Source organism: Bos mutus, chromosome 4, assembly GCF_027580195.1.
Source record: "Bos mutus isolate GX-2022 chromosome 4, NWIPB_WYAK_1.1, whole genome shotgun sequence".
Classification (NCBI taxonomy): Eukaryota; Metazoa; Chordata; class Mammalia; order Artiodactyla; family Bovidae; genus Bos; species Bos mutus.
In genome coordinates, this window is record NC_091620.1 from 58,400,459 (window position 1) to 58,426,926 (window position 26,468).

Genomic DNA, 26,468 nt, shown 5'->3' on the forward strand with positions numbered 1-26,468 from the left:
TTTCAGATACTTGGGCCAGACCTAAGTTTTACTCACTTTGTATACATTTTTATGACCCTTTTGAAAGTATACATGTAAATTAACCATATCCTGTGGTCACTGGCCCAAGACATGAAAACTTCCCAGTGTTTGGAGAGTGACTAACAAGTTATGGATGTTCAGTATAAGTGGCTACTGGATAATAACAGAGAGTTTTTTTTTTTTTATTAATTTTTCAGAATAGAAACCCAACCTAAAAACAACTTCTTATATCCCTCCCTTTTCCACTTACCTTTCTATAAATCTCTCCAGGTTTTGGGAGGATGCACCTGAATAGTTAAAATTGAGAAAATAATTAAAGTTAATAAATCCAAGTCAGCACTATTAGTATGAGAATTAGACTGATGGACGGAAATCATGGAAGAACCATTATTGTATGGTCAAAGGTCATCCAAACCATCATACTGATGAGAATGACTTCATCCTACAACTTTCTTAATGGGCCTTCTGTTTACTTGGCATTATATTAACATAATCCTAACATTTTTGGATTCATAGATTTAAAGACATTTACTGAGCGCGAATGGGTACACTTTCTAATAGATGTGAGAAAAAAGTATAAATCTATCAGCAGAGACAGAAACTATCCACAGATTAAGGAATGAGTTAGGGAATGAGAGGGACAGTAAAAAGGATTGTTCAAGAACTGCACATCTCCCTGGAAATCCCCATTTAATAGCCTGCTGGTGTTCCTGCTCACTCCTGAGGCTCCTCCTGACTGGCTGGTCTGTGCAAGAGTCAGATTGTAGAGCTGATTTATTTAAGCTCCCATAGTGACACATATCGGAGAAGGCAATGGCACCCCACTCCAGTACTCTTGCCTGGAAAATCCCATGGAGAAGCCTGGTAGGCTGCAGTCCATGGAGTTGCGAAGAGTTGGACACGACTGAGTGACTTCACTTTCACTTTTCACTTTCATGCATTGGAGAAGGAAATGGCAACCCATTCCATGTTCTTGCCTGGAGAATCCCAGGGACGGGGGAGCCTGGTGGGCTGCCGTCTATGGGGATCACACAGAGTCGGACACGACTGAAGTGACTTAGCTGCAGCAGCAGTGACACATATGACTTCATTCCCCTATTCTTGATACCATCAATAATGAATCTCTTTTATGAAAATTGTATTCATTGAATGTTCTTTTTATTGTCAACACTCTGCTAAACACTTATTAATTCATTTAGGCCTTAGCACCACAGTACGAGGTAGCATCGTGTGTGTGTGTGTGTGTGTGCGCACGCACGCGCGTGTGCTCACATGGGCGTGTGCGCTTGTCTCTTGCATCTCTTGCACTGGCAGGCAAATTCTTTACCACTGTGCCAGCTTGGAAGCCCTAGGCATAGTAGGTCTCCATTTTATAGAGGAGGAAACTGAGGCTCACTTACAGTGACTTTCCCAACGCCACATAACTAATCATTTGGAGAGTTGCACTTCAAAGTCTGTCCCTTCTGTAAGGCTGAGCTCTGGTTCCCTGTGTGACATGGCTTCTCTAGACTGAGTTCACTGTTTCAAATAAGTTCTGTTTCTTTGTCCATTGGAAGATAGTCTGCAGTGATTAGCGAGTAATCCTCAGGTGTGTGGTACAATTTAAGTGGCAAGGGAGATTTTCCTGTAACTTCTAGCCTTGGAAGCTTGGGGGGAAAGCCAGTGGGTTTCTTGTGGAAACAAATGGGCAAAAGGGCAGTGCACAGCTATTAGGAACTAACTAGCCCATGTCCCCTCGAAATTGTGTGACCATGCAGGGTAGGCCTCCTTTTCCACATACAACTAGATACAAGCTATATGTGCAGCATTGATGTTCTCTTGACTGATTCAGGAATTATGCATAATAAATGAATATTGCTTTATTTCCCCTCTCATTGTGGTAAAATATACAACACATAAACATAACCATTTTAATCCTTTTTGAGTGTGCAATTCAGTGACATTAAATACATTTACATTGTTATGCAACGACCATCACTATCCATTTCTAGAATTTTCCCGTCATACCAAATAGAAGCAGTCTCTGATAACACCATTCTATCTTCTGTTGGTATATATTGAACTCTTCTGGGTACCTCAGATAGGTGGAATCATACCTTACTCATCTTTTTGTGTTGGACTTATTTCACTTGGCATAATGTTCGCAAAGGACCTCCATTTGTAGCCTGTGTTAGAATTTCCTTACTTAAAGACTGAATAATTTTCCATTTTTGCACATACCACATTTTGTTTATCCATTCGTCTGTCAATGGGCATTCGAGTTGCTTCTACCATTTGGTTATTATGAATACGCTGCCTATGAACATCGGTGTGCAAGTACCTGTTTAGGTTTATTTAGGTTATTGAAATCATTGGACCATATGGCAATGCTACATTTAATTTATTTTAGGAATCGTCATACACTCTTTGTTTCCTTTTTGTGGTGGGGCTTTCCTGATAGCTCAGCTGGTAAAGAATCTACCTGCAATGTGGGAGACCTGGGTTCTATCTCTGGGTTTAGGAAGATCCCCTGGAGAAGGGATAGGCTACCCACTCCAGTATTCTGGCCTGGAGAATTCCACGGACTTTATAGTCCATAGGGTTGCAAAGAGTTGGACACCACTGAGCGACTCTCAGTTCAGGGTAGTACTAAATGTGCACACAGACATGCAAATTAAGAGCCGTCAGTTCACCTTAGCATGTAAGCATTCATTCACCCTCTCCATTCATTTGTTGAGAACATGCCATATGCCTGACACATAGTAGGGAATTAACAGGTGAGTTGGACACAGCCTTTATACCCGAGGATTACCATCTATGGGGGCAGACACACTACTGAGCACTAGAGTAAGGTTGAGTGCAGATCCAAACCAGAAAACTCAATGTGATTTGAGCCTATTATCTCTGCTCAGAGAAGGTGCCAGGTTTTACAACACTGAGTCCTAAACATAGACTCGAAGTACTTCTGGGCGTGAGGTTGTTCCCTTTTGCTCTCAAGAGGGAAGATAAGAAGGACAGCCACTGGGAGCCTACAGTGGCTGACTCATCTCATCAGCTGGGCCCTTCATTCAGTGCCAGCTCCAGGACTCTCAACTTCCCATTTTCAGTAAGATAATAAATCAAGAGGTGTTTAATTCTCACTCTTTGATTTTTTTCTTAATGAGAAATGAAAACTCAAGCCATGAGTGGGAAAAAAAAAAATAAAGGGCCAGGTCAGGGATTGTCAATAATTTCCCTCATTATCCAGAGTACAAGTGGGAACTGAGGTGCAGAGTACCCACAGAGCTTGAGGAAAATGGAAATGAAAACCTGTCATGGCATGCCATATGGAGAGCCCCTGCCTGGGCCCACATCCCCTGATCTCTCTGCTGCCAAGACAAAGATGGCAGGCCAATGGCAAAGGCTTGAGGTGGGTTAAAAGCAGCAATCACAAACATCCACCCAAGGAGAGAGGAAGTATGCATGCTTCTTTACCCAAATGTTTATTTTTTTCTGGTGGGTGTTTGTAATAGGAGCAAAGAATTTTCTTTGCTCCAAAGTTGTTACACTTCCATGATTTCCATTTTCTTTTGGAAATCTCAGTTTTATGGGATTATGTAATGAGTTTACATAATTCCCATGTTACTTTCTCTCCTGAGCCCCCCTTTCCTGTAGTCCTGCTACTCTTCCACCAGTCACATCATCATTTGATATCTCTCTCCCTCCCAAGCTCTATTTTCTCTCTTCTCCTGTATGTAGACTTCCTCCAGGCTGCTGATTTTGTTGCTGCTACTGCTACTACTATTACAGAAAATACTTAGTAAAGCAGTTGGAGCTGAAAGATGTGAGTAAAAGAGAAAGATAGCTCCTAGCCTGTGGAATGTGGCAAAACAAGAGCAGCATTCAAAGAACTGGAGATGCCCTTAAGAGGTCCCTACCTGGTCTCTACAGTGATAGATCAGAGAAATGGAAAAGTTCTGACTATGAAATAGGGACATTTAATTTATTTGTCAAGGTAGTCCAATGGAGAATCTACCTGTCATCAAGAAAGGAAAGAACAGTGTCCTTACTGGCCACAAGTCTGAATTTTGGCTCATCTTTTTTTTTTTTTGCTTTGGGCAGTATGGTCATTTTAACAAATATTAATTCTTCAAATCCAAGAACTAATGGATATCTTTCCATTTCTTTGAGTCATCTTCAGTTTCTTTTATCAATGTTTAATAGTTTTCAAAACATAGGTCTTTTACCTCCTTGTTTAAGTTTATTCCAAAAAAAAAAAAAAGTTTATTCCTAGGTATTTTTAATGCAATTTTATTTTATTTTATTTTTTTATTTTTTTTTTAATTTTTAAAATTTTTTTTTTTTTTTTTTTTTTAGTCCATAAGACTGTTCTATACATCAGTGTCTCTTTTGCTGTCTCGTATACAGGGTTATCGTTACCATCTTTCTAAATTCCATATATATGCGTTAGTATACTGTATTGGTGTTTTTCCTTCTGGCTTACTTCACTCTGTATAATAGGCTCCAGTTTCATCCACCTCATTAGAACTGATTCAAATGTATTCTTTTTAATGGCTGAGTAATACTCCATTGTGTATATGTACCACTGCTTTCTTATCCATTCATCTGCTGATGGACATCTAGGTTGCTTCCATGTCCTGGCTATTATAAACAGTGCTGCGATGAACACTGGGGTACACGTGTCTCTTTCCCTTCTGGTTTCCTCAGTGTGTATGCCCAGCAGTGGGATTGCTGGATCATAAGGCAGTTCTATTTCCAGTTTTTTAAGGAGTCTCCACACTGTTCTCCATAGTGGCTGTACTAGTTTGCATTCCCACCAACAGTGTAAGAGGGTTCCCTTTTCTCCACACCCTCTCCAGCATTTATTATTTGTAGACTTTTGGATCGCAGCCATTCTGACTGGTGTGAAATGGTACCTCATAGTGGTTTTGATTTGCATTTCTCTGATAATGAGTGATGTTGAGCATCTTTTCCTGTGTTTGTTAGCCATCTGTATGTCTTCTTTGGAGAAATGTCTATTTAGATCTTTGGCCCATTTTTTGATTGGGTCATTTATTTTTCTGGAGTTGAGCTGTAGGAGTTGCTTGTATATTTTTGAGATTAGTTGTTTGTCTGTTGCTTCATTTGCTATTATTTTCTCCCATTCTGAAGGCTGTCTTTTCACCTTGCTAATAGTTTCCTTTGATGTGCAGAAGCTTTTAAGTTTAATTAGGTCCCATTTGTTTATTTTGCTTTTATTTCCAATATTCTGGGAGGTGGGTCATAGAGGATCCTGCTGTGATGTATGTCAGAGAGTGTTTTGCCTATGTTCTCCTCTAGGAGTTTTATAGTTTCTGGTCTTACGTTGAGATCTTTAATCCATTTTGAGTTTATTTTTGTATATGGTGTTAGAAAGTGTTCTAGTTTCATTCTTTTACAAGTGGTTGACCAGATTTCCCAGCACCACTTGTTAAAGAGATTGTCTTTAATCTATTGTATATTCTTGCCTCCTTTGTCAAAGATAAGGTGTCCATATGTGCGTGGATTTATCTCTGGGCTTTCTATTTTGTTCAATAATAAATAAATAAATAATAAATAAAAAATCAATAAAATTAGAAACGAAAATGGAGAGATCACAACAGACAACACAGAAATACAAAGGATCATAAGAGACTATTATCAACAATTATCTGCCAATAAAATGGACAACGAGGAAGAAATGGACAAATTCTTAGAAAAGTACAACTTTCCAAAACTCGACCAGGAAGAAATAGAAAACCTTAACAGACCCATCACAAGCACGGAAATTGAAACTGTAATAAAAAATCTTCCAGCAAACAAAAGCCCAGGTCCAGACGGCTTCACAGCTGAATTCTACCAAAAATTTAGAGAAGAGCTAACACCTATCCTGCTCAAACTCTTCCAGAAAATTGCAGAGGAAGGTAAACTTCCAAACTCATTCTATGAGGCCACCATCACCCTAATACCAAAACCTGACAAAGATGCCACAAAAAAAAAAACTACAGGCCAATATCACTGATGAACATAGATGCAAAAATCCTAAACAAAATTCTAGCAATCAGAATCCAACAACACATTAAAAAGATCATACACCATGACCAAGTGGGCTTTATCCCAGGGATGCAAGGATTCTTCAATATCCATAAATCAATCAATGTAATACACCACATTAACAAATTGAAAAACAAAAACCATATGATTATCTCAATAGATGCAGAGAAAGCCTTTGACAAAATTCAACACCCATTTATGATAAAAACTCTCCAGAAAGCAGGAATAGAAGGAACATACCTCAACATAACAAAAGCTATATATGACAAACCCACAGCAAACATTATCCTCAATGGTGAAAAATTGAAAGCATTTCCTCTAAAGTCAGGAACAAGACAAGGGTGCCTACTTTCACCATTACTATTCAACATAGTTTTGGAAGTTTTGGCTACAGCAATCAGAGCAGAAAAAGAAACAAAAGGAATCCAAATTGGAAAAGAAGAAGTAAAACTCTCACTATTTGCAGATGACATGATCCTCTACATAGAAAGCCCTAAAGACTCCACCAGAAAATTACTAGAACTAATCAATGATCATAGTAAAGTTGCAGGATATAAAATCAACACACAGAAATCCCTTGCATTCCTATACACTAATAATGAGAAAACAGAAAGAGAAATTAAGGAAACAATTCCATTCACCATTGCAACAAAAAGAATAAAATACTTAGGAATATATCTACCTAAGGAAACTAAAGACCTATATATAGAAAACTATAAAACACTGGTGAAAGAAATCAAAGAGGACACTAATAGATGGAGAAATATACCATGTTCATGGATTGGAAGAATCAATATAGTGAAAATGAGTATACTACCCAAAGCAATTTATAGATTCAATGCAATCCCTATCAAGCTACCAACAGTATTCTTCACAGAGCTAGAACAAATAATTTCACAATTTGTATGGAAATACAAAAAACCTCGAATAGCCAAAGTGATCTTGAGAAAGAAAAATGGAACTGGAGGAATCAACCTACCTGACTTCAGGCTCTACTACAAAGCCACAGTTATCATCTTTTTAAAATAAGGCACTGTACATTGCAAGTAAAGAACATTTCCCATAATGTCAGTGTTGGTTTTCCTTTCATGAGTAAATTTCAGCTTACAGTTTCACTGATGGATCAGTGTTGACTATAGCAGCAAGTGCTTCATATTCTGGACATTCAACGGTCTCTAAATAACAGTCTTCTAAATAACCTGTAATTTTTAAATTCTGTGCCTGGCCAGATACTTTTGGATTTTGTGGGAAAAGGCCAGGATGGAATGATTTGAGAAAGTAGCACTGAAACATGTATATTACCATATGTGAAATAGAAGACCAGTCCAAGTTTGATACATGAAACAGGGCACTCAAAGTCAAGCCGGTACACTGGGGCAACCCAGAGGGATGGGATGGGGAGGGAAGTGGGGGGGGGGGAGGGGTTCGGGACGGGGGACACATGTACACCCCTGGCTGATTTATGTCAATGTGTGGCCAAAACCATCACATTATTCTAAAGTAATTAGCTTCCAATTAGAATAAATAAAAGCAAAAGATCTAGTTCTCATATGAGAACCTGTAAAAAGGACTGTAAGGTGCATTTTACAACCTCCGCTATACAGTTTTTTTGTCAGATAGTTCCAACATTTTGGCATTGACATCTGTTAGTTTTCTTTTCCCCTGCAAGTTGAGATTTTTCTGGTTCCTTATGTGCTGAGTAATTTTGGATGTTATCCTTGGCATCTTGGATTTTAAAAGACTCTGAGCCTTGTACTTTTGTCTTATTAGGCAATCCACTCAGGTTCAGGAGGCAAGTTTTACCCAGCCTTCTGGGAGGTTATGATTTCAATGTCCATTCCCCTCTCAAAGCCTCTGTAGTGTTATTCTGATTAGTCTCAGGTCTGTGCCACTGAGAGGGACCTAGACAGAAGTCTATGTTGAAGTTGAGTTCTGAGTCTTTGGTATGCAATTAAGGATCAGATCTGTGCATGTTCAGCTCAAGATTAAGCTCAGGAGTTCATACACTACTTTACGAGGTTGCTTTCCCAAGTTCCTCACACTCTAGAAGCTCCTTGGTCCTTTCTGGTTCCTTGGGCTCCCCTCCATCGTCCTAAAGCCCCAGTTTCCACTCCCCTACTCTCATGTACACTTCTCACAGATTAACTCATTATAGGATCTCATAATAAGAGGACAGAGTGAGAAAATGAGCGATGGGGGATTTACCTTACCCTTCTGGGAGCACAGCTCTTGTCATTAGAGATGTCCCTGGTGGTGGCTCAGATGGTAAAGAATCTGCCTGCCGTGCAGGAGATGTGGGTTTGATCCCTGGGTTGGGAAGATCCTCTGGAGAAGCGAATGGCAACCCACTCCAGTATTCTTGTCTGGAGAATTCCATGGACAGAGGATCCTGTCGGGCTACAGTCCATGGGGTCGAGTTGGACACAACTGAGTGACTAACACCCCCACACCAAGAATTCTAGGCACCTCCTCACTGCTGCCCTGACACTGAGAAGAAACTCCCTTCCCACTTCTAGAGTGAAAGCTAGAGGGCTTCTTCTAACTCCATCAGTTTGTGCCACTCTTCATTTCTGGATTTTGGGAAGTATTGGGTCTAGTTTGGAAAACATCAGAGGACAACAAAATGCCAACACCACTGCTGGTTTGGCTGTACTCCTGATTCTGGTTTTCTTCTCCTGTTTACTTTCCCAGAGTCCTCCAACATCTTTCCCATAGATTCTGTCTAGGTTTTATGGCTGCATTTCTTGGGACAGACAGGGTAGAGTGTGCTTACTCCATTATACCTGGAACCAGAAACCTGAATGCGTTATAAAGAGTATAAATAGTTCATGAAAAATGTGGTGTCATACAGTGACCTAAAATAAATTTAATAATGTCATTTAACTTTAATTAAATTTTAAATAATGCAGGTTTTGCTTATAAATTTAGGAAGCATTTTGAAGAGCACAATTCGTATAATTTAGTTTAAAAAAATCAGCCATGAGAAATTTAAATTCTTTCTTTTCTCTAAAAGTGTTGCTTGTAATAAGCAGAAATATTCAAACTAATACATTGACCTCCAACTCAAAATAGTAGGTACTTAATAATTGTTTGTTGTGACAGTTTCTGATGGTGTTTCTACTACTGAAAATGTGTATTTTCAAATTCACAAGTGTGGTTCTGAATTTCTGTGACAAACTAGATAAATGATTCCCCAAAACACGTATTTTTAGAAGAATATAATAACCTCCCCAGAGTGGCTCTAATCTACCTGCTAGTCTCAAAACTTGACATAGCTTCACAAGTATCCTTCAGCTATGCTAAACTTCTCTCTCCTTTTCCCCCAAAGATACTTTGCCCTTGGAGCATGTATGCACTGAGTCACCATCTCCCCATGGTTTTTGGATTTCTATTTTTTTTCTGCAAGGCTCTCTGCTCAAATGTATCTTCTCTGAAGATTTCCTCTCCTCCAGGCAGAGCTAAGTGGCTCCCACCTTCAGAAGACCTCAACCTCCCTCTCTTTTAGTGTCATTTTCTAAGAACCATAATTGTTTCCATCTTGTCTCTCTTTTCTGGTTACTTATGGTCTCCTTAAAGATGGGCACTTTGTCTTGTTCACCTTTCTGTTTCTAGCACCTATTGCAACATTGGAGAGGAAACAGAGAGAGTGGTGGGGCAAAATCCAATGGAGCATGAGAGGAAGGGAAGTAAAAGAGAAGAGAAGACCAGTGGTAAAAGGCACAGCCCAAGATACTTTGAAACTGACAAAAAAATCCAGCAAGTTCATTTCAACTATCAACACAAGTAGTAGTGAACTTTCCCTATGATGGCCTTTATCTTGAGCCCTAAACCAAAGGGATTGATTGAAAAGAGACTCCTTGCCATGGACAGTTACATATAAAAGTGTAAGATATGCTTCTGAATCTGTCCTCTGCAGATGTGCTGATTCAAGAAGTACAGAATGAAAATCCTGACCTAACAGAAGAATCTCAAGCATACGCTCATCACTCTTCGTATTATAATTGTTGTCAGTTACGTTGCCCTGCTATGATGTGTTGCATGGGACAAGCAGAAGCCAGAAAGGGCTGTGTAGATAAATCCTAAGAAACAGTCCCAATGGAATCACAATATCTCCATTCTTTAATGATTCTTTGAAATTCCAGAAAGTATTAAAAATTGGAATGATGTCCTCTAATAAAAGGAGGGAAATGTATCCCTCTATATGACATATGTAACACTAAAATAGAAACTTTTGAAATCACTCTTTCAAAAATTTCTATTATAGTTAAGTGCTGTATCTTGGAAGCATTTTTGGTCTTTGAGAGAAATAACAAGTTTTGATGCCTGCAGTCCTCCTATAGTATATCTGTGTGCATTTGCCTTTTAGATCAAGCATCTCAAAAATTGGTATTAAAATCTTTGTTTGTTGTTGTGATCACACTAGATCATAGCTCCCAAACAGAAATGTCCTAGTTGTTTTGTTATAAATAATTTCTGTTATTTCCTCTCAACATCTTGGGTTGAGACCAAATATTCCACCCAGTGGATGGGTTCATCAAATATTTACTGAGGGCCTATTTCTGTTTGGCAAAGGTGACTTCTTTGCTTCTTCCAATACTCTGTGGCTTTAAAATATTGTCTTAAAAATTTCACTTTGAAAAAAAAAAAATTTCACTTTGAAATGATTTCTAAAAAGTTGAAATAATTTCCATAAGTTAGAATGCTAAACAAGAAGTTGCAAAAATAGAACAAAGGATTTGCACATACCCTTTCATCTAGATTCCCTAAATGTGAAATGTGAGCATATTTCATAACCATAGTGCAGTGATGGAAATCAGGAAATTCACATTGGTTCAATACTATTGTCTGCTCTACAGACCTCATTCAAATTTCACTAATTGCCCCACTGATGACCAGGGCCAGCATCCAATTCAGGATTACATGTTGTATTTACTCTCATGTTCGTCTTTTTTTTTTTTAATGTCTGTTTCACCTGCTTTAATCTGGGCTGATTCCTCAGTCTTTCTTTGTCTTTCACAACCTTGACACGCTTGAAGGGTGCTGGCCAATTATTTTATGCAATATCCTTCATTTGGGGTTTGTCTTATATTTCTTCATGATTTAATTCAGATTATAACTAAATACTACAGTAGCAGTAGACTACAGTAGCAGTTGCTCAGTTAAAGTACAAAACCTTTTTTCTTCCAATACAGAGATTTGGGGGAGGGGCTGGGAGGGTATGTAAATAATAAGCCCTTGTATATATAATTGAATTCAGCTAAGCCTGAATTAATACTTCATTTGTCGTTTTTCTCTTAATCCTTCTTTTACTTTTTTCTTGTCTCTATCCCTTTCTGAGAGGACCACTTTTGACAAAGAAAGCTGACACAGAATGCTGGGTCAAGGTATCTAATTCTGACATTCACCTGGCCTCCAAGGCAGGTATTGGTGTCCCAGCAAGTAAGATGGTGGCTTTAGAGTCTAGAATTCAAAAGCAGGACAGTATGGCCTGGTGGGGGCCTGGACAGACATGCTGGTGTGCCCAGTAGGATACAAGCAGTTTTCAGCTCTAACAAGCTAATAGACCATGGACAAGTTACTTCTCCCCACTCCCTTTCACTCTGATTCTGCTCCAAGCCCTCCTCCTTGGAGAGGAGTCTACCTTAGAATTGCATCCTCACCCCATCGCTACCCAGCTTTCTCTTCTCTTCCCCACTACACCCATTCAGCCTCCCTAAGACATTATCCTGTAGATGGTCTGAATGTGAATTCCGCATGCAGCCCTGAATTTTGCCCCCCTGTTTTAGTTTCTCCAGGTCTGTCAGATTCTCTCCCATTCTACATATGGTTTAACTAAACAGACTGGTTCCAAATAGGAAAAGGAGTACGTCAAGGCTGTATATTGTCACCCTGTTTATTTAACTTATATGCAGAGTACATCATGAGAAACGCTGGACTGGAAGAAACACAAGTTGGAATCAAGATTGCCAGGAGAAATATCAATAATCTCAGATATGCAGATGACACCACCCTTATGGCAGAAAGTGAAGAGGAACTAAAAAGCCTCTTGATGAAAGTGAAAGTGGAGAGTGAAAAAGTTGGCTTAAAGCTCAACATTCAGAAAACGAAGATCATGGCATCCGGTCCCATCACTTCATGGGAAATACATGGGCAAACAGTGGAAACAGTGTCAGACTTTATTTTTCTGGGCTCCAAAATCACTACAGATGGTGACTGCAGCCATGAAATTAAAAGACACCTACTCCTTGGAAGGAAAGTTATGACCAACCTAGATAGCATATTGAAAAGCAGAGACATTACTTTGCCAACAAAAGTTCGTCTAGTCAAGGCTATGGTTTTTCCTGTGGTCATGTATGGATGTGAGAGTTGGACTGTGAAGAAGGCTGAGCGCCAAAGAATTGATGCTTTTGAACTGTGGTGTTGGAGAAGACTCTTGAGAGTCCCTTGGACTGCAAGGAGATCCAACCAGTCCATTCTGAAGGAGATCAGCCCTGGGATTTCTTTGGAGGGAATGATGCTAAAGCTGAAACTCCAGTACTTTGTCCACCTCATGTGAAGAGTTGACTCATTGGAAAAGACTCTGATGGTGGGAGGGATTGGGCAAGAGGAGAAGGGGACAACAGAAGATGAGATGGCTGGATAGCATCACTGACTCAATGGACATGAGTCTGAGTGAACTTCGGGAGTTGGTAATGGACAGGGAGGCCTGGCGTGCTGTGATTCATGGGGTCGCAAAGAGTTGGACATGACTGAGCGACTGATCTGATCTGATCTGATCTGAAACAGGGGAACCATCAAGATGAATTCTTTTTTTTTTTGGAGGTGTGGGGGCTGGGTGCTGGGTAGAGAAGCCAAGAAGTTCAAGATTGAATCTGGTTCGTGGGAAGGGGCTTGAGGTTGGGTTGGGTTGGGTAGATGAGTCTGCAAACACATGCACTTTGGCAAATGTTAACACTCTCCACTTTTCGTATCTATATGTTTGCAGTCAGTCCCTTGTGCCCCACTCTCCTACTGAGTGGGTTAACATATGGGTGCATAGAGAGAGGCAATTTCTCACTGTGTGGATGGGCCTCTCAAGAAAACACACTCTTCAGCACTTTTGACTTTCTGAAAACAAAACAACCCCAAACAGGTGTTTACACCAGCTTTGCTAAACTTGCAAAAATAAAATGAAGGAGGTTGCCAGCAGAAAAAGACATTCTATTTCAAGATAGTAAAGTCCCGTTTGCAAACTGTAAAGAGACCCTCAGTGCAACCCCTAAGCCCGTCAGATGCCCTCCTTGGCAGGCTGTGGCCATGGAGATTTAGGGCTGGGATTTGCTTGTTTCTTAAAGCAGAAGAGTCTTGTTTATTTTGGAAGGTGATGCCTTATGAATTTTTATTTACTTTAAAATACATACTGATATTGAATACCATGTTAACATTTGTTTTTCTTCTACCCTTTATTTTAGATGGAGTGTAATCTTGTCACTCAGAGTTTTTGCCCACCATGGAGGTATTCAGTTTGGCAAAAGATTATTGTGTGTGTGCTTTTCCTCTCTTCAAAGGTTAAATGTAACCCCTGAGAGTTATTAGTTTAAAAAAAGCATGTTGGGTTGACAGGTACCTCCTACATGCAGCAGAGTCTGACCTCAGGGTTGCAGGTACATGTCCTCAGTGTCAGAGGAGGAAGCCAGACTTGAAGCAAATGACTCAGCTATAAGCGAGGAGATGCAGCCACAGAGGCAGGGACAAAGGGCTTCAGTGAGGGTTGAATAAAAGCTAGTATTTTTTTTTAATCACACAATCATTTTTAGATGAACTTTTTTTTTCCCTTTATTTTTGCTTTTTATTTGTTGGCTGCACTGTATAACATGTGGGGTCTTAGTTCCTTGATCAGGCATTGAACCTTTGACCCTGCATTGGAAGTGCAGAGTTTTAACCACTGGACCATCAGGGAAGTTCCCAAAGCTAGTATTTATTCAGTCCTCCCTGAGCACCAGGCCTGAGTCCCAGTGATGGGGTCCCAAAAACTAGAACATGCAGCATGGGTGTAGGAGGTGGTTTTGGGGTTCATGTTTGCTGTGTCCACCTTCGCAACTGAATACTGACTGGCATCCATGCTTAGAGCTCTAGTCTCTGATGGGTGATCATCACTGGAGAGAAGGTGAAACCCCTCATCTGCTTCTGCTCCTTCCATGTTCTAGACCTTCCAGCTCAACCAGCCAAGGCTTGTTCTCCAGCCCCTTCCAGCCACGGCTTCCATCTCTTGCCCCACCCATCTCAGTGCAGGGGTCCTCCACTGCCCCACCCTCAGCACTTTCTTTCTTGCCTTAACCCTGCCTTGCCTGATGTCTCCTCCAGCCTCTCTAGGGGAGCCCCAACCCTGCTCCCCAGGCTGCATCCACCTTCCATTCCCCAGGGCTCCCTCTGTAGTCCCCTCATTTGTCCTCTACCCTTCATCCCAGCTCCTCTCTGTCAGTCTTAGACCTGCTATCTATCAGTTTCCATCACTTCCCACTCCTATCCCTAGCCCGACTTTTTCCTCCCAGAGGAAGCTCCCTTGTTTCTGCCAGATTCTTCCGGTGGGGCCGGCTGCCCCTCACCCATCTCCATTACCTTCCTGCTTGCCACTGTTTCCGTGGGCCAGGAAACTCAATGCTAGATGCCCGTCCTTTTGCCCTTGAACTCTGAAAGCCTTTCTGTCATGAACATGTGTCTTTTAAATTTACTTTTGTTTTTTCAAATCTACTTACTTCATAAAAAATATTATATTGAAAAAGTGACTGAGTTTTAAAAATGCTGAGTAAATAATAGGCCAGATGATGAAGTTAGCAACAACAATGAATGATCAAGAAGCAATGTATTTCCTCATTCAACCTTACCACAGCCTAGTGAAGTTCACGTGTGGACTGCTATCTCCCCACTTTGCAAAGGGAGCCTCATGTGGGTTTTGTGATGAATTCCTTCATGTCACATGACATAGTTTAAGGAATTGGCTTTACTGGGGAAAGGGCAAACTTACAAGGCTGGGTTTGTCCCCTGAACTTCATCATCCTACTGAATTTAGGTACAGCCTTTCCCCCAGGGAGGATGGGGTAAAGAATCCCACTGGAGCTGGCTTGTTGTCTAGGCAACCAAGAATGAGATCCCGGCGTCACCTTGGGCAATTGTGCTCATCGCACCGTGATCCCCATTTTATAGATGCAGAAGCAGACCAGAGAAATTTAATAATTTGTCCAAGTCACATACCAGTTCCAGCGCCTAAATTCAAAAAATCAGTCTGCTATTTTTTACACAAAGGAAAAAGATTCTATGAAGCAACAAGGAGGGGAAGACCTCTGCTCTCTGTTCTCTGGGCTTTACTTTACATCTCTGAGAAGTAAGGTGCTGTTCTGTGAGGACCCAGACCACTCTACGGTGTTTTGACCCTACACTGACCCCCACCCGACTCCCATGCTGTTTTGGGAGCTGTAAGGGGTGCTGCAACCGCTCCCCTTTGATGATTGTAAAGAAGGCTTAGCAGGAATCTTGGTGTGCCTAACCCCCAATGCCAGAGAATGGATACCCAAATTAAGATGACTTCAACAGTTTACATTTAAAAATGCCGTATAATTGCTGACAGTGGTTCATGGTAGAGGTATCTATAGAAATTTTTAAGATCTTGTATGTAAACATCAAAAGGAAAACAGGAGCTGTTTCTTTGATTCTCACTATGCAATTTTTAAGAAATGCTTTCATATTTCATTCAACTCTTTCTTCCCTTTTTCCTCTTTATCTCTCACTGGTTCTGAAAAATAAGTGTATCCATAAGTATGCAGGCTGTAGAAAGCTGAATTTTTCTATATCTAATAAAAACCTTGGGGAGTAATTGAAATAACCTGGCTCCGGTAGTCAGGTTACATGCTGCATAATATCAAAGGAAAAATCCATAGTGAGGAAAGCAGCAGAAAACAGGAAGAGGAGCTGGAAAATAAAGCCAGAACATTAAATAATGAGTAACTATGAGAAACTTAAAAAAATTTTTTTAAATTACATCCTTAGAAAAATAGTCAAGAAGCATTTTCAAAGAAGTTATACTAGACAGAGTGTATGCTCTGTGTATTTCTAAGGATTGTGAATTTAAAGAAAAGAAAGGAAATACCACCCCCCACCCCCCCGCATCCTGCAACTCCACCCTAGCATCTATTCATTAGATAAAAGTTTGACAGAAGCCATGGGTTTCAATCAAATTTTGACACGCATGTTTTTTCATGATTAGGCTCTCCTCCCATATCTTTTCTCTCTTTTTATCTCCACAATCTGAATTTTAAAGAAATGCTGTCAAGACAGTGTACCACAAAAGGAGAGATGTCGACTATAAATTGTACCAAGTACTTTTCAGAGAATTTTACTTTGGTCTTTTTGATTTTACAAAAGATGGCTGCATTCATTGTGGGTACAAAGTGATGTGGAGATGACATGCCTGGGTCTTGTGAGAGAGAGATGCTGGTGTTGCAGGCACACAGGGAGAGCACAGCTTCCAGCTTGTGTTTCTGGCCAAATCCTATTCCTTATTCTGCAGCTAACATGTACCCTCAGCAGAGGACCTTGGACAAGTCCTTTATTTCACTCGGTTTCCTTCTAGATTTTTGTTGTTATTGTTGTTGTTATTTCTATATAAAACCAAAATCTTTGGGAAACAGGTTTAAAAAAAAAAGAAAAACCGATCACCCATAATTTATCAAACGTTATGATTTTGGTGTATTTTCTTATGTGCAGCTATTTGTTTTTCTTTCCTTTTAAAAATATAGTAGAAATTAAAGCAATATCCAATTTTACATCCTGAATTTTCTTTTGGCAGTGTTTTGTCTTTCTAAATAAAGATATATGGGGACTTCCCTGATGGCATAGTGGTTAAGAATCCACCTTGCAATGCAGGGGACATGGGTTCCATCCCTGGTCAGGGAACTAAGATCCCATGTGCCACAGAGCAATTAAGCCTGTGAGCCAAAACTAGAGAGACTGCACACCAAAATGAAGGTCCTGCATGAGGCAAGGAAGATTCTAGGTGCTGCAAATAAGACTCGAAGCAGTCAAATAAAATTTTTAAAAGTATAAATAGGAACCAATGGTGTCCTAGTAGGTCTAAAAAAATATGTTGTTTTAAGCCTCATTTTCTAGAGCTGCATAATATTCCATGTGGGTGTTTTTGTTCTTTGATTTTTACAGTCTCTGTTGACAGAACTTTTGACAACACTGGGGCTGTTTAAATATGTCACTGAAGGAAAAAGAGAGGGCAACAAGCGGCCAGTGTTCACTTTATGTCTATGATGATCCTTAGCCAGATTTATTGACAACTTTCCAATAAACTATTGAGCATGTCCATACACAGAGAGACAAAGCTGATCTCTTTCTGCAGGTCAGTCTCAGATGATAGACTGGTGACTGTGTTATCTTTGCTGGTGTCTCAGTGGAGTGAGACAAGCTGGGTATAAATTCTGGCTCTGAACTTCCTATTGATGGGATCTGAACAAAATTCTTGGCTTCTCTATACCTGTTTTCTTAGCTGTAACAATGTGGATATCAATCATTTCAGTTCAGTTCAGTTCAGTCACTCAGTCGTGTCTGACTCTTTGCGACCCCATGAACTGCAGCATACCAGGCCTCCCTGTCCATCACCAACTCCTGGAGCCTACCCAAACTCATGTCCATTGAGTCGGTGATGCCATCCAACCATTTCATGCTCTGTCGTCCCCTTCTCCTCCTGCCCTCAGTCTTTCTCAGCATCAGGGTCTCTTCAAATGAGTCAGCTCTTTGCATCAGGTGGCCAAAGTATTGAAGTTTCAGCTTCAACATCAGTCCTTCCAATGAACAGCCAGGACTGATCTCCCTTAGGATGGACTGGTTGGATCTCCTTGCAGTCCAAGGGACTCTCAAGAGTCTTCTCTAACACCACAGTTCAAGAACATCAATTATTTGGTGCTCAGCTTTCTTTATAGTTCAACTCTCACATCCATACATGACTACTGAAAAAATTATAGCCTTGACTAGATGGACCTTTGTTACCAAAGTAATGTTTTTGCTTTTTAATATGCTGTCCAGGTTGGTCATAACTTTTCTTCCAAGGAGTAAGCGTCTTTTATTTCATGGCTGCAGTCACCATCTGCAGCAATTTTGGAGCCCCAGAAAATAAAGTCTGCCACTGTTTCCACTGTTTCTCCATCTATTTGCCATGATCTTAGTTTTCTGAATGTTGAGCTTTAAGCCAACTTTTTCACTCTCCTCTTTCACTTTCATCAAGAGGCTCTTTAGTTCTTCTTCACTTTCTGCCATAAGGGTGGTGTCATCTGCATATCTGAGGTTATTGATATTTCTCCTGGCAATCTTGATTCCAGCTTATGCTTCTTCCAGCCCAGCGTTTCTCATGATGTACTCTGCATATAAGGTAAATAAGCAGGATGACAATATACAGTCTTGACGTACTCCTTTTCCTATTTGGAACCAGTCTGTTGTTCCATGTCCAATTCTAATTGCTGCTTCCTGACCTGCATATAAGTTTCTCAAGAGGCAGGTCAGGTGGTCTGGTATTCCCATCTCTTTCAGAATTTTCCAGTTTATTGTGATCCACACAGTCAAAGGCTTTGCATGGTCAATAAAGCAGAAATAGATGTTTTTCTGGAATTCTCTTGCTTTTTCGATGATCCAGCGGATGTTGGCAATTTGATCTCTGTTTCCTCTGCTTTTGCTAAAACCAGCTTGAATATCTGGAAGTTCATGGTTCATGTATTGCTGAAGCCTGGCTTGGAGAATTTTGAGCATTACTTTACTAGCATGTGAGATGAGTGCAATTGTATGGTAGTTTGATAATTCTTTGGCATTGCCTTTCTTTGGGATTGGAATTAAAATTGACCTTTTCCAGTCCTGTGGCCACTGCTGAGTTTTCCAAATTTGCTGGCATATTGAGTGCAGCACTTTCACAGCATCCTCTTTCAGGATTTGAAATAGCTCAACTGGGATTCCATCATCTCCACTAGCTTTGTTCATAGTGATGCTTCCTAAGGCCCCCTTGACTTTACATTCCAAGATGTCTGGCTCTAGGTGAGTGATCACACCATCTTGATTATCTGGGTCTTGAAGATCATTTTTGTACAGTTCTTTTTGTATTCTTGCCACCTCTTCTTAATATCTTCTGCTTCTGTCAGGTCCAGGTGGATATCATTAAAGAGCCTCAATTCTGAGAAATGTATTTTAACACATTTGATACTGGGTTGAGAGCTGCAATCTATATGTTGTTGTTTAGTCCCAAAGTCATGTACAACTCTTGCTGACCCCTCATGGGCTGTAGCTTGCCAGATTCCTCTATTCATGGGATTTCCCAGTCAAGAATACTGGAATGGGTTGCCATTTCCTTCTCCAGAGGAGCTTCCTGACCCAGGGATCGAACCTGCGCCTCTTGCATTGGCAGGCAGATTCTTTACTGCTGAGCCACCAGGGAAGTCTCTGTCGTTTTCCCCTCCTTAACTCTCCACAGAGCTAATGCAATCAGTGGTATCTTAGAATTGAAGAAATATCATATGAAATAATATAATATAATATGTTATATATAACAAATACTTGCTTTATATTTGTGGGAATAGGTGAAATATTTTACATAAATTGTTATTAGCATTTGGATGCTGAGAGGGATTGGGGGCAGGAGGAGAAGGCAATGACAGAGGATGAGATGGCTGGATGCCATAACCGACTTGATGGACATGAGTTTGAGTGAATTCCGGGAGTTGGTGATGGACAGGGAGGTCTGGCATGCTGCGATTCATGAAGTCACAAAGAGTTGGACACGACTGAGTGACTGAACTGAACTGAACTGAAGAGATTAACACCAGCTATTATTTTATCAGTAAGAAAAGAGCTATGTTGTCTTTACAACAGAACATTTGTTCTGTGTAGAATATATATTATAAAAATGTTATTTGTAGGTCATATACTTAGATAAAACTTGTACTGCTTGGGAAATTCTGTAGTACTCTTGTTGATTAGAGATGGCACAGGGATGGCAAATAGGTTTAAGTTTCTGTGCCAAGTCTAATCTGTTGATGATGTCTGTCAGATGTGCTGTACTGTGAGAATCGCTGAGGTGGAATCTGAGTGCAGCAGACAAGAGTGCCAAGGTGTATTAGGAGTATTTTCCCCAGGCTTTGGAAGATGGAGTGGCAACACACACACTAAGTGTTTGCCATCTCTGCATTATTGTCAGAAAATATTACTTGGCAGCTTGTTAGGCAGTAGCCAGGCCATGGTTTCATTGGAAGGACTGATGCTGAAGCTGAAACTCCAGTACTTTGGCTACCTGATGCACAGAACTGACTCACTGGAAAGACCCGGATGCTGGGAAAGATTAAAGGTGGGAGGAGAAGGGACGACAGAGGATGAGATTGTTGGATGGCATCACCAACTCAATGGACATTAGTTTGAGTAAGTTCTGGGAGTTCATGATGGACAGGGAAGCCTGGAGTGCTGCAATCCAGCACTGTGTCTGGGTCACAAAGGGTCGGACATGACTGAACGACTGAACTGAACTGAAGGCCATGGTTTATCAATCAGGAGTTTCGTCAAAATTGTGTGGCAATGGACTGAATCTGGGTTCAAGGTGGGAGGTGAGAACCACACAGGGAAGAACAAACCCAGACGACACAGATGTCTGGGACACACGGGAAATGGATGGAGACCTGGAAGTCATGACAACACTCTGAAAACAGTTTCTTTTTAAAATGGCTTTGGGGGATTTCAGCCACAAACTCTTAGCTATTTTTCCTAAAACCTCAAGACCTGTAGAAATGTGTGTGACGCTGCACCATAGGGAAAGCAGAGTCTTTGCAATGACCTGGATTTCAACCTGCCCTTGTTCTGCTAATGCTCACTTAGTTCTGCTAATGCTCACTTAGTTCTTGCCTCCTGAACCTTGATGTCCTCACTTTGGCCTTTCTAGAACTTTGTGGTTGGATAACTGAGATGCCTGTGTAGTCTTTGTCTTGACTGCATCTTGTCTCGTTCTCTTTTGCTGTGGGTGAAAGGCTTTGAACCCAAGGCCCCCTCTCAGAAAAGGCAATGGTATTAGAAGAGGAATTTGTTCATTTTAGTCTTGTTATCTAATTCTCTGCTTTTGGGTACTTATGAAATAAAACCAATCATTACAGGCACAGTGGTTAAGATTTAAATGGAACACTACATACCATTTTTTGAAATATTCTGATAGTCCCTGTGATTGCAGTGGTTTCTTTTCCGTAAACGAAGGTAAATAGAGTTTTCTTTAATTCTGAAACAAACATATATGTGTATATTTAATTTCAGGACATTTACATGATAGAGTTCAAAGCAGCATGTTTTTATTGTGATTTTTTAAAATGTGAGAATGAACTCAGAAAATCAAATCTCTGCAGACACATTTTCTCTAAATTGTCAATACATTACTAGGAATTGTTACAAGAACAGTTCTACAAAATGGGGTTGCATTGGTGTGATAAGTTCGAATTTCTTCTTTTTTTTAATGACACTTCCAATCATCCCTTTCTAACCTTTTAACCAAGAGCTGTTTTAAATCTCTTGAGCAATTGATCATTTTTACCAGCTTGATTATTTTAAACCTGACCATGTTCCCTTTCTTCTTTTGGTTGTTGTAAAGCTGTGGCAGACACTCTTGTCTTTCAGATTTCTTTCTTCCCCTTCTTCCATTTTACTTTTCAATTTATTTTAATTAAAAAAAAATTTTTTTGGCCATGCCATGTGGCACATGGGATCCCAGTTCCCCAACCAGGGGTCAAACCTGTGTCCCCTACATTGGGAGCGGGGAGTCTTAACTGGACCACGAGGGGAGTTCCCCCCACCTTCATCCATTTTAATAGAAATTTTAGTAGGACACGTGTCTGCCCCCTGAACAATGATGGCTTTACTCATCTTTACCTGCAGCTAGGAACGCCCATCTCACTAAGCTTTGGACCATGAGATAGAAGTGAAATTCTCCAGTGACGGTTTCTGGGAATGCATCTCAGGAAACAATTGTCTGGTGACCTTGCTTAGTCCTTTTTATCCATTCTGCTGCCCACAATAGGGTACCTGCCATTTTGGACTGTGGGGATAAGTTCTACACTGAGAAGGCAGAGGGGTGAGAGTTGAGCTCCCATATCAGACGTGGACTGCATATGTGAGAGAAGTAAACTCCTTTGTTATCTTATTTAAATTCCCAGACATTGAGTTTCTCTGTTACTTATAGCTGAATCTATTGGGTTAACCAAAGAGTTTGTTTGGGTTTTTCCATAATCTTTTACTTAACATTCAATAATACTAATGGACACAGATCTTAGAGACGAATTTTCAACCAGTAGCAAGCTATAACTGCACATGTTTTAAGTCACTTCCTTGGCTCCTCTTTGTCCCATCTTTGATTTTCTATCTTCTTTTGCCAAATTTTAATTTAATTTAAATGCAATTTAATGTTATGTTCTCCATATTTTCATAGGTTTCCTAAAATCCTTTTTGAAATCAGACCAGCTATAAACTAATGAATAATAATTAAACTCAGACATTTTTTATTATCTTCTCAGGTGTATTTTATCTTCTCTTCATTAAAATAGACTTCCTGTCTCACAACCTTACATAAATTACTATTTATTTTTAAGTGTTATATAAATTTCACTCATTATATTTAGAGTGCTTGCCAACTGTCTCAGTGCTTCAGACAGGTAAGCATGTATCAGGTTTGGGATACATATTTGTATCTCAAATATGTACATATTTGGAATACACTGCAAGTAGTGTTCTTTCTGAAGTCTAAGAAAATTAATAATAATAGAAAACAAACTTGTGGTTACCAAAGGAGAAAGGGGAAGGGGGGAATAAAATAAGGGTTTAGTAGTAACACATACACACTATTGTATATAAAATAGATAATGAAAAAGGACCTAGAGTACAGCCCAGGGGACCATACCCAATACATTATATTCAATATTCTGCAATAATTTATAAGGGAAAAGAATCTGAAAAATAATATATATATATCTGAATAACTTTGCTATACACGTGAAGTTAATACAACATTGCAATCAACTATACTTCAATAAAAACTCCAAATCCACGCCCCAACCCCCCCCCCCCCCGCTAAATCTTAATGGCATGTATGTGTCAGTCCTGTTCTACTCTTTACAATCCCATAGATTGTAGCCCGCCAGGCTTCTCTGTCCATGGGGATTCTCCAGGCAAGAATATTGGAGTGGATTTTCTCGACCAGGGTTTTCTGGTTGATCAAGGATTTCCTCCATTGCAGGTGGATTCTTTACCATCTGAGCCACCAGGGAAGCCCTGAATCGTAATAACATTTCTTAATGTTAATAGAAGACCAAGGTCTCTGAGCAATACTTTAATTATAGGATTTTTGCTTTGTGGTAGAGTTTTGAGGTAAGTGACTTATTTTACTTTTTAATATCAAAGCGACCCATGCATATACTTTTCAAAATCAATTCATTTTATCTGAGTGATGTTTATTGACATACATAGCCTTATTATGTTCTATGTTCTGTATGTTCTACAATTGCACTCATCTCACATGCTAGTAAAGTAATGCTCAAAATTCTCCAAGCCAGGCTTCAGCAATACGTGAACCGTGAACTTCCAGGTGGTCATGCTGGTTTTAGAAAAGGCAGACGAACCAGAGATCAAATTGCCAACATCCGCTGGATCATCGAAAAAGCAAGAGAATTTCAGAAAAACATCTATTTCTCCTTTATTGACTATGCCAAAGCCTTTGACTGCATGGATCACAATAAACTGTGGAAAATTCTTTGAGAGATGGGAATACCCACCTGACCTGCCTTTTGAGAAACCTATATGCAGGTCAGGAAGCAACAGTTAGAACTGGACATGGAACAACAGACTGGTTCCAAAGAGGAAAAGGAGTACGTCAAGGCTGTATATTGTCACCCTGCTTATTTAACTTATATGCAGAGTGCATCATGAGAAACGCTGGGCTGGAAGAAGCATAAGCTGGAATCAAGATTGCCAGGAGAAATATCAATAACCTCAGATATGCAGATGACACCACCCTTATGGCAGAAAGTGAAGAGGAGCTAAAGAGCCTCTTGATGAAAGTGAAAGTGGAGAGTGAAAAAGTTGGCTTAAAGCTCAACATTCAGAAAACTAAGCATCTGGTCCAATCACTTCATGGGAAGTAGATGGGGAAACAGTGGAAGCAGTGTCACACTTTATTTTTGGGGGCTCCAAAATTGCTGCAGATGGTGACTGCAGCCATGAAATTAAAAGACGCTTACTCCTTGGAAGGAAAGTTATGACCAACCTAGATAACATATTGAAAAGCAGAGACATTACTTTGCCAACAAAGGTCCGTCTAGTCAAGGCTATGGTTTTTCCAGTGGTCATGTATGGATGTGAGAGTTGGACTGTGAAGAAAGCTTAGTGCCGAAGAATTGATGCTTTTGAACTGTGGTGTTGGAGAAGACTCTTGAGAGTCCCTTGGACTTCAAGGAGATCTAACCAGTCTATCCTAAAGGAGATCAGTTCTGGTTATTCATTGGAAGGAATGATGCTAAAGCTGAAACTCCAGTACTTTGGCCACCTTATGCGAAGTGTTGACTCATTGGAAAACACTCTGATGCTGAGAGGGATTGGGGGCAGGAGGAGAAGGGGACAACAGAGGATGAGATGGCTGGATGGCATCACTGACTCGATGGACGTGAGTTTGAGTGAACTCCAGGAGTTGGTGATGAACAGGGAGGCCTGGCATGCTGCGATTCATGGGGTCGCAAAGAGTCGGACACAACTGAACGACTGAACTGAACTGAACTCAATAGCTGCTTTTGTTCCTCTGCTTAATGTTCTGAAGTATTTAACATCAATTTACCCTTAAATCTTTTTATAAATATTTGATCTCCATTCAATATGCTCTGATATATCATATAGTTTGGTAATTTCATCTTCTTGTGGAATTGTCTCCTGAAACCTCTTGACCTGCTTAATCTGGACTTGTTCCTCTCTCACCCTGGTGTGCAGCACATGTACTGGGAGCTCCCTTCTTCATCCTCCTGGGGATTTTCTTCACCTCTTTCTGACTTATTGGATATCTCATTTCCTGGAAGGCCACATTTTTCTTATTTTTGATGGAGCATACTCTTAAATATTATGTTTGAAGGATGTGTGGGAAGTAACATTATTATTAGCATTTGCATATCTGAAACTGTTTTTACTTTTTGACTTGGTGAAGTGTAGGGTGGTGAGGTATTGCTGGTGAGGTGGAGGGTGGGCCCAGAATCACGCCTGTCACACCGTAAGTATAAACACGAATAGGGTTAATAGGACTTACTGGGGAAAAAATTCAAATAGAGAAGAAGCAGTGTTCATTTGGTTTCTGAACTCTCATTATCTCATAAAAAGGTGTCTCAGACAGTACATAGCTAGACTAGCACATCTATATATTTTTAGAGAAAGAAAACTCTTGAGTATATAAATCATTATGTAATTGTAATAATAATAGATTTCTGGGATAGGTAATTGGTTTGTTAAAAAGGAGGAGTCCCTTGGCTTCTTGCTAAGCTACCAATAGGAAGAAGTAAATGGGCTTCTAGGGCCATCAGAGTTTGCTCATTGGCCAATATTGTGGATTTAAGAATGGCTTCATATCTTTGACAATCCTACCCTTAAATCTTGGCTGTCGTGTTACTTCTTTCACCAATAAGATGTGGTGGAAGTGACACTCTGCCAGTTTTGGATAGGCTTTTAATATTCTTGTCAACTCTGGTCTCTTAGAGCCCTGGTCCACCATCTGAGAAGTCTATCTTTTTGGAGACATCATGTAAAAGAGCCTACAGTGGAAGCAACCAAGATGTCCTTCAATAGGTGAATAGACAAATGAACCAGGTATATCCATACAATAAACTATTAGTCACAATACAAAGAAGTGAGCTATCATGGCATGAAAAGACAGAGATAACTTAGGTGCATATTGCTAAGTAAAAGAAGCCAATCTGAAAAGGCTACATACTACGTAATTCCAACTATGTGACATTCTGGAAAAGGCAAAATATAGAGACAGTAAAAAAAAAAAGAAAAAAGGTGGTCTCCAGGGGTTATGAGGAGGGAGGGGAAGATTAACAGGTAGAGCACAGTGGCTTTTTAGGGCAGTGAAACTAATCTGTATAATACTGTAATGGTGAATATATGTCATTACACATTTGTCAAAACTCATAGAAAGCACAGCACAAAGAGAAAACCCTAATATAAACTATGGACTTCAGTTAATAATACTGTATCAATGTTGACTCTTCATTTATAACAAATGTACCATACTAATGCAAGTTGTTAATAATAGGGGCAATTGAGAAGATGAGGCGTACATGGAAACTCTCAGTACTTTCTGCTCAATTTTTCTGTAAACCTAAAATTGCTCAAAAATT

General features: G+C 40.1%; 1 protein-coding gene across 1 annotated transcript in view; it reads right to left on the reverse strand.

The window, feature by feature from the left end:
• AOAH (acyloxyacyl hydrolase) overlaps positions 1-26,468 on the reverse strand; it is a 185,864-nt gene that overhangs the window by 39,611 nt on the left and 119,785 nt on the right. Inside the window, exons 13-14 of the mRNA XM_005889098.2 lie at positions 21,243-21,325; positions 272-308 (exon numbers count right to left, since the gene is read on the reverse strand). Coding sequence (XP_005889160.1) covers positions 272-308; positions 21,243-21,325 — 120 coding nt within the window. The remainder of the gene's footprint in view (positions 1-271; positions 309-21,242; positions 21,326-26,468) is intronic.